Source organism: Populus alba, chromosome 4, assembly GCF_005239225.2.
Source record: "Populus alba chromosome 4, ASM523922v2, whole genome shotgun sequence".
NCBI classification, from domain to species: domain Eukaryota; kingdom Viridiplantae; phylum Streptophyta; class Magnoliopsida; order Malpighiales; family Salicaceae; genus Populus; species Populus alba.
The window spans coordinates 2,604,688-2,618,442 of record NC_133287.1 but is presented as its reverse complement, the minus strand read 5'-3'; the positions used below and the strand labels follow the sequence as shown (position 1 = coordinate 2,618,442).

The window sequence follows — 13,755 nt, the reverse complement described above, 5'->3', positions numbered from 1 at the left end:
TCTTAAGACAAAGATATTCTCATAAAAAACAAATCAAAATAGATTACGAAACTCAATTTCCAACTGATCTAATGTTGAATGATATAATTTTAAAAAAATCAATTAAATAAAAAACACAAAAAACAACTCGAGTAAAGATATTCTCATAAAAACAAATCAAAATAAATTATGAAGCTCAATTCCCAATCAATCAAATGTTGAATGATACAATTTTAAAAAATTAATTAAATAAAAGACACAAAAAATAACTCGAGTTAACTCAAGTTAATCCGTTAAGCATTATTTTTGTGTCATAAGACTAAGATAATCTAATGAAAAATAAACAAAACAAATCATGAAATTTTAATCAAATCAATATTAAAGAATGAAATTGAAAGAAAAAAACTAATTAAAAAAAAAAAAAAAAATCTAAGTCAACTGGATTATCCCGTCAAATCTATGATCCGTGTCATGAAAGTGTGACAACTAAATAGAAAAAATCAAATATTAAAAAGTAAAATTAAAAAACAAAGAAAAAAATAATGAAAAAAAAAAAAGCAAAGCAAAGCACTATTCCAATGAATAGTGTTGCTTTGTGAGGAGGGGTGCATTAAGACCCCTCCTCATGTAGTTTATAGTTAATAAATTGTTTTTATGAAGGAATTAACTACAAAATAAATAAATAAATAAATAAATATTTTAGTGAAGGGGGAGAATGTTTTAACCGTTAAATGAACCTTTTAGATAGAATGAACAATAAAATTTACTTTTGTCTAACTTAGATCGATATAATTGATTGACCATTTTATTAACTAGTTGAAGTTTTAGGAAGATCTATAGAAATTGGTCGATTATTTAGATTATTGAAAAAATAAAATTGGTTTAATTTTGTTTCAAACTGAAAATTTGGATTTATTATAAAGGAAATGCATATTCAGATGTTGGGATGTTACATTTTAGTCTTTCATCAATACTAATAGATATCAAATCCTTTTCAAATAATAAGATATAATTTTAAAATTCTTATTCAAATATCATAATCTTTCATATCTGGAAACATAGAACTCTTTAGAGAAAGAATCATATTTACAAATAAAATATCTTCCCTGATAGTAGAAAATAAAATAAAATAAAAAAAAAAACAGAGAGAGAGAAGAAAAATATCATCCATATAAATGAAAACAAGAAAAAATCAATAAAAAAGAGGTTGCACGGGGTGTTTTGTTGACTGTTGAGTTAAAGAGAGAGTGGAGACAAAAAAAAAAAACGAAGAGACAATATAAGAAATTTTTAATAATGAGTTACTAATCAATGATCTTTGAGTTTTTATTTATTATCATCTTAAATTTTTTTATTGGGCCAATATTTCAGATGGATATTGTTACACCAACGTTATCTCTCATTATTTGCTGTCGTATGGATCCTCAATTTGCACCGGCACTTTCTTAACTCGTCATTGTCTTTGTGGCTGGTGGCTGGTCCTAGAAAGGAAACTAGCTAGTAGTAATGGCGAGGAGTCCACTAAAGAGAAACAACATTGCAAGCACCGTCTTTCCTTGACAGTCCATCTTTCTTTCGCAATTCAAACGTTGCAGAAATCGCTTTCTCATGGAGTTCGTCAGAATTGTTTGGAGTTGAAGTCTAAATAAAGATTAAAAAGAGGAGGAACAGAAGGGATGCCTTCCAAAATTTGGTTCTCTGTGAAGAAATCATTGAAGTGCGAACTAAAGCTATCAGACGTGCATGATCCAGGGGCCAAGAGCGATCTGAGCAACATTCAGACAGGAAACTCAATCAAGTCTGGATGTTCAAGATCCTTGTCAAATCTTCGAGAGATCATTCATGGGAGCACGAGGTATACAGAGAAGCCACTAACTAGTAGCCCAAGATCTCTAGAAAGCACTGATTTTCTCAACTCCATAGCACATGAAGTAGTCCTTTGTGACACTAAATGTGAACTAAAGATTACGGGTGGCAGAGGTTGTGACAAGGGTGATTCGTCCTTTGAGGATATCCTTAAGCTACGGACACCCCGTCCTAGAGGACATGAAATTGTGTCCCCCAGAAGGTCAAGTAGCTATTCAAGGAAGAAACATGGTGATTCTCCTATATATTGTAATGGAAACGGAGTATCTTCCAAGCCTAAAAGTTCTCATGATGCAGATTCTTATGGTTCTCCATCTTTAGTTTGCAAGAAATGTCATGCAAAATTTAAGAAGTTGGATGCTTTTGAGGCACATCATCTTTCAAACCATGCTGGTAAGAGGCCTCAATCCAACAACTTCTGTCTCTTAATCTGTGTATAATCAAGTTTTTCCTGCTTTTTTTTAACAACAATCTTATCTCTCTAGAGAGTCATTCAAATCAACATGTTTGAAGGTTCATCTTAATACGCAGGTTTCCAGAAAATTAATTTGGGTGCCTGCATTTGTGTTTTCTTCTGCACAAATCCATCTTCTTATGATGAAAATCAAGAGAAATAATCTAGAGTTATTATGACAACAGGTCTACTTTAGAGCCCTTTTAAGTTTTAAGTCAAAATCTTGAATATTATTGTCAGTTTGTTTTATAGATTTCTGTTTTCTGAAATGTCACTGCCATTGTTTTGATTGCTGCAGTTCTGTTGTCTTTTCTATCAACTTATTGCTGATTATAACTAGACTTATTTGACAGTACTGGTTCAATTTTTTAGAAGCAAGCAGTCCTTTTTATTTAATTTTTTTAGTTCAATTAGCCAATAGAATCCACTTGTCATTATCCTTCTGCAGTTACTGAACTTGTGGAAGGGAACTCATCTAGGAGGATAGTAGAATTAATCTGCAGAACAAGGTGGTTACAATCTGAGAGCAACTGTGTTACTATAGAGAGGGTTTTGAAGGTCCACAACATGCAAATGACCCTTGTTCAGTTTGAAGAACATAGAGAAATGGTGAAAATCAAAGCCAGCAAACTGCCTACGAAACATCCGCGTTGTCTCGCCGACGGCAACGAGCTTTTGAGGTTCCATGGCACAACTGTTGCTTGTTCTCTTGGTCTGAATGGCTCCTCTAGCCTTTGTAGAATGGAGAAATGCGGTGTATGCCAGATTTTGAGACATGGGTTCACTGACAAAGATGTCAATGGCGTCGGGGTCGGAATCTTTACTACTTCCACAAGCGGAAGAGCCCTGGAATCTGTAGAAGCAAGTCAAGATAAGCAGGATGTAAGAAGGGCTTTGTTGCTATGTAGAGTTATTGCTGGTAGGGTTCATAGGCCTTTGGAAAATGTTCAAGAAATTGCAGGTCAATCAGGCTTTGATTCACTTGCTGGGAAAGCTGGTCAGAATTCGCATCAACTTGAGGAACTGTATCTGCTAAATCCCAAAGCTCTCCTTCCTTGCTTTGTGGTAACTTGTAATCATGAATGTTAAGAGATCAAATACAAGTTATGCAAATTCTTCTTTGCTTTCCTTTTCTTGATTCTTTCCTCCCCACTTTGAAATACAATTTTAAGTTACAGTTTATTTATTTTTCATTTGTAATTGTGGTTCCATGCGTTTTGAAAGTGTATTTATGTGTTTTAAAAGTGTATTCATCTTGAAAAATTATTAAATTGAATTTTTGTTTTTTTTGTTTGATGAATTTGATAAGTTAATATAAAAAAATCTGAAAAAAATTATTTTAATATATTTTTAAATGAAAAATATTTTTTAAAAAAAATACTTTCGCACTATAATACTATTTTTTTTATGTTTATAGATTGTTTTGATATTCTGATGTCAAAAATAAATTTTAAAAATTAAAAAAATTATTTTAATATATTTTAAAATAAAAAACAACAAAGAAAAACATTCATGCATCTGCTCACAACGTTTGGTGATCAGTTAAACTTTAATGTGCCATGAAATAATGGATTATTTTAAATGCACGTCAAGACCACCACACATGAGCGCACATACATTCTATGTTATTGAATAATGCTTCATCTGTCCCATGTCTCGGCCTTTTCAATTCTTTCCATCGTCTTAAAAATTTTGAGGGCATGGGTTAATTGATACTTAATACGACGCAGCTCCGCATGGAGCCCTCGTTGCTCTAAAGGAGGACAAAAATAGTTAAAAACCCTAGGAATTCAGATCTTTTTTATACAGAAATGACCCCATGAGATGCAGATTTTGTCCCTTCTTCCATCATTTTTATTTTCTGGTAACCACCGATCAGCTTATCTGGAGGCTGTCGACACCCCTGGTGGAGGTTCAGTGTGCATTAAACACTGCATGGTCCCCTATCCCTCTCACTGCACAGGTTGGTCACTTCCAAAAGCCAATTAATTTGAGTTTTTTCTACCGCTCACACGTAGACGCCGGCTGACTTTATTTGAAATTGAGGGTAATTGTTCTGGATTAAAGTGTTTTTTTTATGTAAAAATATATTAAAATAATATTTTTTTTATTATTTTTTTAAAAAATTATTTTTGATATCAGCATATTAAAATAATTTAAAATTTAAAAAAAATTTAAAATTTTTAGAAATAAGGTTTCCACTGCGTTTCTCAAACGAACACAGTGGTTTTCATTGGAATTTAATTTTTTTATTTTAAATTAATTTTTTAGTGGTTTTAAATTTTAATATAAAAAATAAATGTTAAAAAATAAAAAAAATTATTTTAATATATTTTTAATAAAATATGTTTTAAAAAGTAATATTAACCAGAATTATAAACATATCCAAAATTATGCCTTTTAATTACAATTTAACACTAACACATTCAATCCAAGAAACTAGATAACAGTCGTGTGTTCTGGCTGTGATATTTTTTAAAATAAAAAATTCTAATAATTAGTAATTTCTTTAAATAAAACAATTATAATTATAAAATCAAAATAAATTGAGAGAAAACTTATAGTCTTCTAAATCCACGAGTCAACTCGAGTTAACATATTAAATTGACGATTTAAATTATGAGATCGAAATAAATTCATAGAAAGTAAATAAAAAAACTATGAAGCCCCACCTCCAACAAATTTAATATTTATGGTTGAAATTAAAAAAAAAAACTAAATCCTAATAATATTAGTATATAGCCCAATAAAAAAATTCACAAAACAATGTAATATTAAAACATATATTTTTTTTTTTAAAAAAAAAAAAGAACATTAGGTTGTCTGAGGGTGGACTTGAAAAAGAAAAACCTAAAAATAGTAAAACAAAAAACACAAAAACTATTCATTTTCTATGAGTATGGTCGCAATGATTTAGCCTTATTATTTTAGTGTTTTGTTAGTATTTGGTCCCGGTCATCAAATTTCATGCCACATTATAGATTTATTAGTATAATAACAATATTTTTTAAAATATTTTTTAGTTGAAATTACATGAAGTAATATTTTTTTTATTTTTTAAAAATGATTTTCTATATCATCACATTAAAACAATTTAAAAATATTAAAAAATATAATTTCAAAAAAAAAATTTCTTAAAAAATCACAAAACATTGTTTCAATAGTAAAATCAAACAGCCTCTTCGAAGAAAAAAAAAATCACAAACATCGCACACATGATTCGAGCGCAGAGAAATAAAGAAGAGGTCGAACAGGAGACTTCCCCACGGCATTATGAGACATTTTACTTTCATTTTTATTTATAAAAAAATTATAAGATGAACACGACGCATTATAAGCTTAGACTTATGAAATGTGTATTTTGTCATGATTTAAAAAAAGACTTTCTTCTGCAGATGCCCAGGATTTCAGAGAAGACGACATGGTTATGCATGAATAATGATGGCTTGAAACCAATGGGGTCATGATGGCATGGAAAGGTGTTGTTTTCATGGCAGGGGCGCGACATGTGCTCTGTATAGGCAAGTAATTACACCACCACTGGGTTAGAAAAGGACCGTTTAAACCACCACTGCATAATTTAGGTGAAAGGATGAAGAAGGGGGTAAAAAAATGGTATATACAAGCCACTTTTTAGCGAAAATTTAGAATTGCAGTTGTAATTACATGGTTATTTTTTTAAATATTTTTTATTTTAAAAAAATTATTTTTAATATCAGTTTATTAAAATAATCTAAAAATACTAAAAAAATATCATTTTAATGATAAATGGTAACATATGATGCTAAAAAAGGTATATCAAAATCTAATTTCCCTTATCAATGCAATGCGCTATTATTATTTTTTTTAACAAAATATTTTTTTTTCAGTGGTTTTATTTTTTCAAATAAAATATTATCATAATCTTAATATTAATGTTTTAATAAAATAAGATAAATTAATAATTTTGACATGTATATATTAAAAAGATATTTCATCCACATTTATAAAATTATGCATTTAGCTTCATATATAACTATTAAGAAAGTAATTTTTAATATTATAATAAAAGAAGCTAAATATTATTTTAAAATAATGGCATAACTGAGTGATTATTTAAACCTCATTTAAATAATTTAATTAAAAAATATGGAAAAAGAAAAAACAATGGCATGGAGAACTTAAGGGCCATGCATGGGCTGGACATATGTACCTAGCCCACATTAAATTCTGGCGTGTTTGGGCTGGCAAAAAAAGTCAACTTAATGAGCATTGTTTCCAGTTTTTTTAATTGGGTAAAGGATATGTTATTTACCTCACTTGTTTTTTTTTTTATTATTATTATTATTTTAAATATGACAAATGACATATCTTCCACCTTTAATCTTTTTTTGATTAGCAGAGGTTGTTTTTGGATCTCAAATACCTAAATTCCAACCATTTTATTTTATCTAAAAATATAAAAGAGTATTATATATATATATATTAGAGCACAAGAATTGTTTTTAGGCTTATTAGCATGTATTTTGTTGTTAGAAATAGTGTTAAAGAGATTTATTAGCATGTATTTATCATAAATCTCTTTAACACTATTTCTAACAACAAAATACATGCTAATAAGCCTAAAAACAATTCTTGTGCTCTAATATATATATATATATATATATATAATTTTTTGGTAAAAAAACATCTCCATTAAATTCCTTTCACGAAAACGAATCAATATACATTAAAATCCAAATAATTGGTTATCAAGATCTAGTCACTCAAAAGTCTTGTCTCTTGTCAAGATTTTCTGACGATTCTCTCTCTACTCTGTCAAGATTTTAAGGACCGGAAAAGAAAAAAGAATGAAGTTTGAGACTGAGATGAAAAATACAAAAATAAAAGGATCAAATTTTAAATAATTTAAAATTAAAGATCAAAAGTATAGATTCACGCGCCTATGAAATATTAAAAATGGAAAAGACTGCTTATTTTTATCAATTTCAAATTTGATCATTGTTCTATTAATCTTGTTGTTTGCAACAATTTGAAATTTTAGAATGTAAAATCAACATGTCATTAAATCCAAAATAATCTCCGATATATATCTTGGGTATGCACTAAAACAAAGACTAAAGAGAATAAAAAAAAAATCAAAGACAACAAAAATTAAAAAAAAATAAACATGAGGACCAAATTAAATGAAGCTGCAGCTTAAAGATCAAAATAAGATATATTAAAAAAAAAAAAAAAACCCTCAAGGGATTACGTAGTAAATTAGGCAATGCTACAGCTTACAAAGAGTCATATGTGAGGGGATGGATAAAAATGTCATGAATTTTGTTCATCATATTAATTGCACCCGTTAACTATATATAAATTAATTTTCGAAAATAAATGACACTCAAGCAAAAGCTTACCTGGATAGATACTATACCTCATCTCAAGGATTGTCCTCCATTTTTATAACTATATAAAAATAATCTCGTTAAAATATGCCTATAAAAAAACTGTTTTGATGTATTGGGGCGAGAAAAAAATAAAAAACTAATTAAATCGATAAAATAAAAAAACAAACCGTGAAAAAAATTGATTAAACCGATTAAAATTTTAAAAAAATTGATCGGTTTGGTTCTATAAGCTTGAAATGGAAAAAATTGAACCGAACCGATCCAAACTAGAAAAAACTGAGCTAAACCAAAAAAACCGAGCTAAACCAAAAAAAATCAAGCTAAACCGAGTGAAACCGGTTTTTCTAAAAAATCCAAACCAAAACCGGTCAATTTGAACCGTTTTTAATTGTTTTCTTTTAAAATAAATTTTGGTTTTGGTTGTTTTTTTTTTTTGTTGATAAAAACTGAACTGAATCTAAAATATTCACTTCTAATTTATTCTTCTAAATATTAATTTTAATAATATTTGGATAACTATATATATAATAACAAGGAAGGATAAATTATAATAATGTCCTCAAGATATTGTGAAATTGAAGAGATTATTCATGAATTTAAGGATTTGTCAAAAACTTCAAACTTAAAAAAAATAATATAAACCTCCTTTTGCACCCAAAGTGCCCCCTAATTACCATTTTAAAAAAGATAATTAAATTAGAAACTCGAAAAAAGTTAGGGAAAAAAAAGGGCATTATTAGTTTTTAGGGCGAACAATATTAATTTCGCTATTTAGTTTTATTCAAATTTTTTTGAGTTTCTTTTTTAATATTCTTTCTCTAATTTTCAGATTTTCTTAATCCAACTACTTTTTCATAAATAGGGATTAAGGACATTCTATAGATTAATAGGGGATTTCTATCAAGTCCTTAATTTCTTAATCCAACCCAGTTTGATACTTTTATTTTAGATGTATCTTGGATAAATACGAGTATACAACAAATCTATGATATTATTTGTTTTTGCATTAAAGATTATATTTGGGTGTGTTTCATCTGAAAAAATATTAAATTAATGTATTGATTACAAAAAATATTTTAATAAATTTTTAGTACCAAGTGTGAAGTGCCGACAACGTACTTTCCTTCAAAGTTATCTATATGATGTTCTTTTCAGTCATGGCTTTCCACACATGTTGACATACAAGGCCAAAACCACAACATGAATCCTGCTGTGTGGACTTGGGTTTGAATTATTTGGGTGGACTGCCTACGTGTATATATATAACTGGATGATGCCTTGCATATGTGGGGCCGATTTCATTTTTCTTAAAACATCAGATGAAAACCGTTAGGTCGCTGTCTGCCATTTCATCTATATAATAAGCTAAATTCATCTATGAAAAAAAAAAAAAAAAAATTAATGGGAGCTAAGAGTAAGCACCTAACGGATCATGGAAATGCTGCACCTAACCTTAAGGCAGACGGACACCTACCCTCTTTCCAAGATCTGCTCCTGCTATCAAATATGTTCTCTTTTTTTCTCTTTATGTTCTTCATTACATTATAGAATAAAAAAAAAGAAGAAAAAAATTGTGTTTTAAACCCTGACAGATACGTTTCTCCATCACTACATTCATAAATTTAAGGAGTAATAAATGAATAAAGAAGAAATAGAGGACGAGTTATTGGTTTGAGTCGTAGGTGGGACTACACGTGCTCACCTTCTACCTAGCAGCTCCAAGCCGGATTGTTCGCTCGGCTGTCTAGAAAACGAAACTAAACGTCAGTATAAATTAAGACACATCTCTCTATGGGAGAAATAAATACCATAACTGTAATTCCCGATCACATTTTAAGAAAGAAATCTCTGCTAATTCAATTTTTTCTCATCAAGCATGGCATCCCAGCTGACCAAAAAGACAGCTTGTGTGATCGGCGGCTCAGGGTTTGTGGCGTCTTTGCTTGTGAAATTGTTGCTTGAGAAGGGCTATGCAGTGAACACCACAGTCAGGGATCCAGGTCGGTGCTTCTTGTTCCCTTTTCTTGGCTTGCCCTTTGTTTCCGTTCTTGTGAAGACCTAGGAGATATATGAAGAGTTTTGTTCTGACGTTTCTTTAGTTTTTTATTTTTTTATTTTTTTTCCCTTTTGCTAAATTGCCTGGCCCTGTTGGCCGAATGGGCAAGTCAATCGAGCCCATGAAAATGGTTAGTCTCCACCTAAATTTGGTCTAATTTGAGCCCTTTGTAGTGGTCAGCGATCTAGAAGTCCTTTCCTACTCTGTCCCGTGGTCTGTAGGGGCTACCAGCATGCTCCATGGTTCTTAAGTTATGGCTATGGTTATTCAGGCACTTGTCAAAACTTGTATTACACAATCACAATGTAGTGCTTTGTGTGTGCAGACAATCAAAAGAAGGTCGCTCACCTAAAAGCGCTACAAAATCTGGGGGACCTAAACATATTCGGAGCAGATTTGACTGATGAAGAGAGCTTCAATGCTCCCATAGCAGGCTGTGAGCTTGTCTTCCAAGTTGCAACACCAGTTAACTTTGCTTCTGAGGATCCTGAGGTACAAAAAATCTCAGAACAACGCTAGTTATACAGTCACTTGAAATTCTAATCATGTTGCACTTTTTGGTATTGAGGTTGCTTCTACTTTTTTGTGTTGTGAATATAGAATGACATGATCAAGCCAGCAATTCAAGGAGTACAGAATGTTCTGAAAGCCTGTGCAAAAGCAAAAAACAGTTAAAAGGGTCATTTTGACATCCTCAGCTGCAGCTATATCAATCAATAAGCTTAATGGCACAGGCTTGATCATGGATGAGAAGAACTGGACAGATGTTGAGTTCTTGACTTCTGAGAAACCACCCACCTGGGTAATTAACAATTTAATTGCATAATTCCATGATAGTAGCAGACCTATTTGAACAAAATTAGCAGTCTAAATCAAGCTTATCCTTCACGTGTATGGCAGGCCTATATACCTGAACAGATTTTAGAAGTTTAATCACTGACAAAATCATGTGAATATATATATGCAGGGCTACCCTGTCTCCAAGACACTAGCTGAGAAGGCAGCCTGGAAATTTGCTGAAGAAAATAACATCGATCTCATTACTGTCATCCCTAGCCTCATGACGGGTCCTTCTCTCACCCTAGATATTCCCAGCAGCGTAAACCTGTCAGTGTCATTGATTACAGGTGCTAAACCAGCTAGAAGTCGAGAACGTAAAATATGTGTCACTTTGTTTGTTTCTATCTGTTCAAATTAACAGATAAGTGGCCCTTTTATGGGTTTTTCAACAAATTGCAGGGAATGAATTCCTGAAAAATGCTTTGAAGGGTATGCAAATGCTGTCAGGCTCGATCTCAATCACGCACGTAGAGGATGTTTGTAGAGCCCATATATTTTTAGCTGAGAAGGAATCTGCTTCTGGTAGATATGTTTGCTGTGCTGTTAACACCAGTGTTGTCGAGCTTGCAGGGTTCCTGAATAAAAGATATCCTCAGTACCATGTCCCAACCGAGTAAGCTACTAGCCTCAGGATTTCAGACCTTAAATTTTCCATTTCATGGAAACTACACTGCCTCTGAATCTCTCTCAGCTTTTCCTGTTAAAATGTACAGTTTTGGGGATTTCCCGTCCAAGGCCAAGTTGGCCATCACTTCAGAGAAGCTCATCGGTGAGGGTTTCAGTTTCAAGTATGGGATTGAAGAGGTCTATGACCAAACTGTGGAATACTTCAAGGCCAAAGGATTGCTGAATTGAAGAGTTCAAGTTATTTGTCACCTTCATCGGAAGGATTGGCATTTGACTGCGGAGAAATTCCAGCTTGGCTTTATTTGGTGTCAGAGAATAATTCCTCTAATATTAAGAAAGTGCAGTACTGCTATTATGCTGAAGCAATCTAGCGTCTTTATTTCCAGACAGCACGTTCCCGTTCAGAATATACCGGACGTTGCCCGGAATATACCGAAACTGAAGTCCAGAACGTCCTGCCCTTCCCCTCTTTGTTCGTCATCAAAGAACAATGTCTGATCAATAAAACACTTGATCCTTTTCTTGCATCACAGCTAGAATTTGCTGATGCGTTTTCTAGTATCGTTTTCTTTTTTTTTTTAATTAAGAACTAAAAGGATAATTATGCATTTAATAAAATAAATTGAAAAAAAAACTGATAAACCATAAAAGAAATTATTAATGCTAATTTAAAACTACAATGAAAAGTTGCTTTTTATTATAAAAAGCAAATAAGAAATGCACACATAAACACTTGACCTCATATTACAATTTGAAATTAATTATATTACAATTAAAATGGATATTTGAATTGCGGCAATGGTTTAAATTCTGGCTTTTTTAATCAATTAAAATTTTTTGGGCCATTTTTTTTTAAAAAACCCGGGGTGTCTGAGTTAGAAGAATTGGCACTAGTCCAAAGCTAAAAAGCTTACGGATATTTTTCATTCTATTTTCCAAAGAAGAAGAGAAGAGAGAGAGAGAGAGCATGATTGTCAACTTGAAAATTTATTATTTTTTTAGAGTGTGTTTGAAAATGTGATAATGACTATTTTTAAAATATTTTTTATTTAAAAATATTTTAAAAAAATAACTTTACATTAATATTTAATACTTTAAATAAAAAAAAATTAAATTTTTTTAAAAAATATTTTTAAAAAATAAAAAGAACCGTGATTTTTCATACTACCGCTTTGCATCCAGAATATTGTTGCTAGGTGGAATCTGTATGGAACAATAATCAACAATCGCACTCCAAACATGACTATGATCGCAAATTAGTATACAACCACTTTGATTGAGTTCTAATCTTAAAAGATAAATCTGTAAACAGCAAAAAAATCATAGTTATTTGTGCCCCCATCCAAGAGCTTTTTCTCATTTCTTTCTCTTTTTTTCGGGCATCTTTTTCGGTCCTCTTACTACATCTAAGTTAAAACATATAAAGTTTTATAATTGAAAATTGAAATATAAAATTTAAAAGAAAAAAAGGGATCAAATCTATAAAAGATGAAACTTGAATGACCAGATTGAACTTTTCACATCTTTTGAACAATGTAAGAGGAACAAGGCTATAACTTTATTTTCCAAATTAAACTTAAATTATTTTTTTAAAACACTAAAAACCTCAATAACTTTATTTTCAATTCCAAAATACTCTATACTTAGTCTCAAAAGTAAGTAAAAACAGACTTTAGGAATTTTGATATATTTTTTTAGCAATTTCTCTCTCCTCTTAATTTATAGGGATTGAAACGTGAGAAAAATAAAATTCAGCGTTGAAATGTCAACAATAAAAATACATGAACTAAAGATGTAAGAATCTAAAAGTACAGGGCTAAGGTATACTTCTCCACATCCTAGGAACAATAACAATTGCACTACAAGAGAACAATGCAATCCACAATTATTTTGTGTCTTGTTTAACAATAGAGATCTACAATAATAATAATAATAATAATAACCTATGTCCTTTACATTTTTTACAATTATTATAATTATAATGGATTTCATTCCAAAAATGGTGGTTTTCTTAGGGAATTGTATTTTCATACCAATAATATATATATTTCAATCATTCTATCAATCAACACCCACAAACTACAGATTCCTATGTTTGTACTTTGTAAGAAACAAATTTCTGAAAGGCAAATGAAAGGCAGAATAAACAAAATTAGCTGATCGATGTTCTGTCCAAAGGAGCCTCCCTGGAAACATGAGGATGCCTTTTCCCCGACCGATGGCTATTTATTACTTTGATTCTCAGCACAAGTGCTTATCTGCATAGAGTTTCATCTAGAAACTGTAAAGATCTAACTTGGGGGTTCAAATTTAATATTCCCCTGTTTCCTCTGTTCTTCCAGGGATTTTTAGTGCTGGTCTTTTGTCATGGATCAGATTGTTACGCACAAAAAAAAGCTAAAAGGAAAAAGAAATTCTTGTTTATCTTCCCTTTCCTATGTTCTAAGCTTCTAACAGCAGTTGGATTTGATTTTTATGGGTTAACTCTTGCATGGATAGAAACATAAGTTAATAAAATCATATCAGACACTCTACATAGACTACGAATATGGACTTGG

The 13,755-nt window shown here is 30.9% G+C and overlaps 2 protein-coding genes across 2 annotated transcripts; both read left to right on the top strand.

Moving 5' to 3' along the window:
• Positions 1-1,292: 1,292 nt before the first annotated feature.
• LOC118042819 (uncharacterized) lies at positions 1,293-3,516 on the top strand. The gene is made up of 2 exons (XM_035050542.2): positions 1,293-2,238; positions 2,748-3,516. The coding sequence occupies exons 1-2, from the start codon at positions 1,656-1,658 to the stop codon at positions 3,386-3,388; spliced, it is 1,224 nt and encodes a 407-aa protein (XP_034906433.1). The 5' UTR covers positions 1,293-1,655; the 3' UTR covers positions 3,389-3,516.
• A 5,931-nt stretch (positions 3,517-9,447) lies between these two features.
• LOC118042818 (anthocyanidin reductase ((2S)-flavan-3-ol-forming)-like) lies at positions 9,448-11,724 on the top strand. The gene is given in 7 exon segments (XM_035050541.2): positions 9,448-9,674; positions 10,056-10,222; positions 10,331-10,393; positions 10,395-10,532; positions 10,698-10,857; positions 10,970-11,183; positions 11,284-11,724. Coding segments are annotated over 7 exon segments (1,008 nt in total). The 5' UTR covers positions 9,448-9,550; the 3' UTR covers positions 11,426-11,724.
• Positions 11,725-13,755: the final 2,031 nt, after the last annotated feature.

Bases quoted from the DNA above. Each gene is read 5' to 3' on its own strand.
- LOC118042819 (XM_035050542.2), top strand. From the start codon at position 1,656: ATGCCTTCCAAAATTTGGTTCTCTGTGAAGAAATCATTGAAGTGCGAA. The intron at 2,239-2,747 runs GTAAGAGGCCTC...ATCCTTCTGCAG, and splicing joins TCATCTTTCAAACCATGCTG to TTACTGAACTTGTGGAAGGG.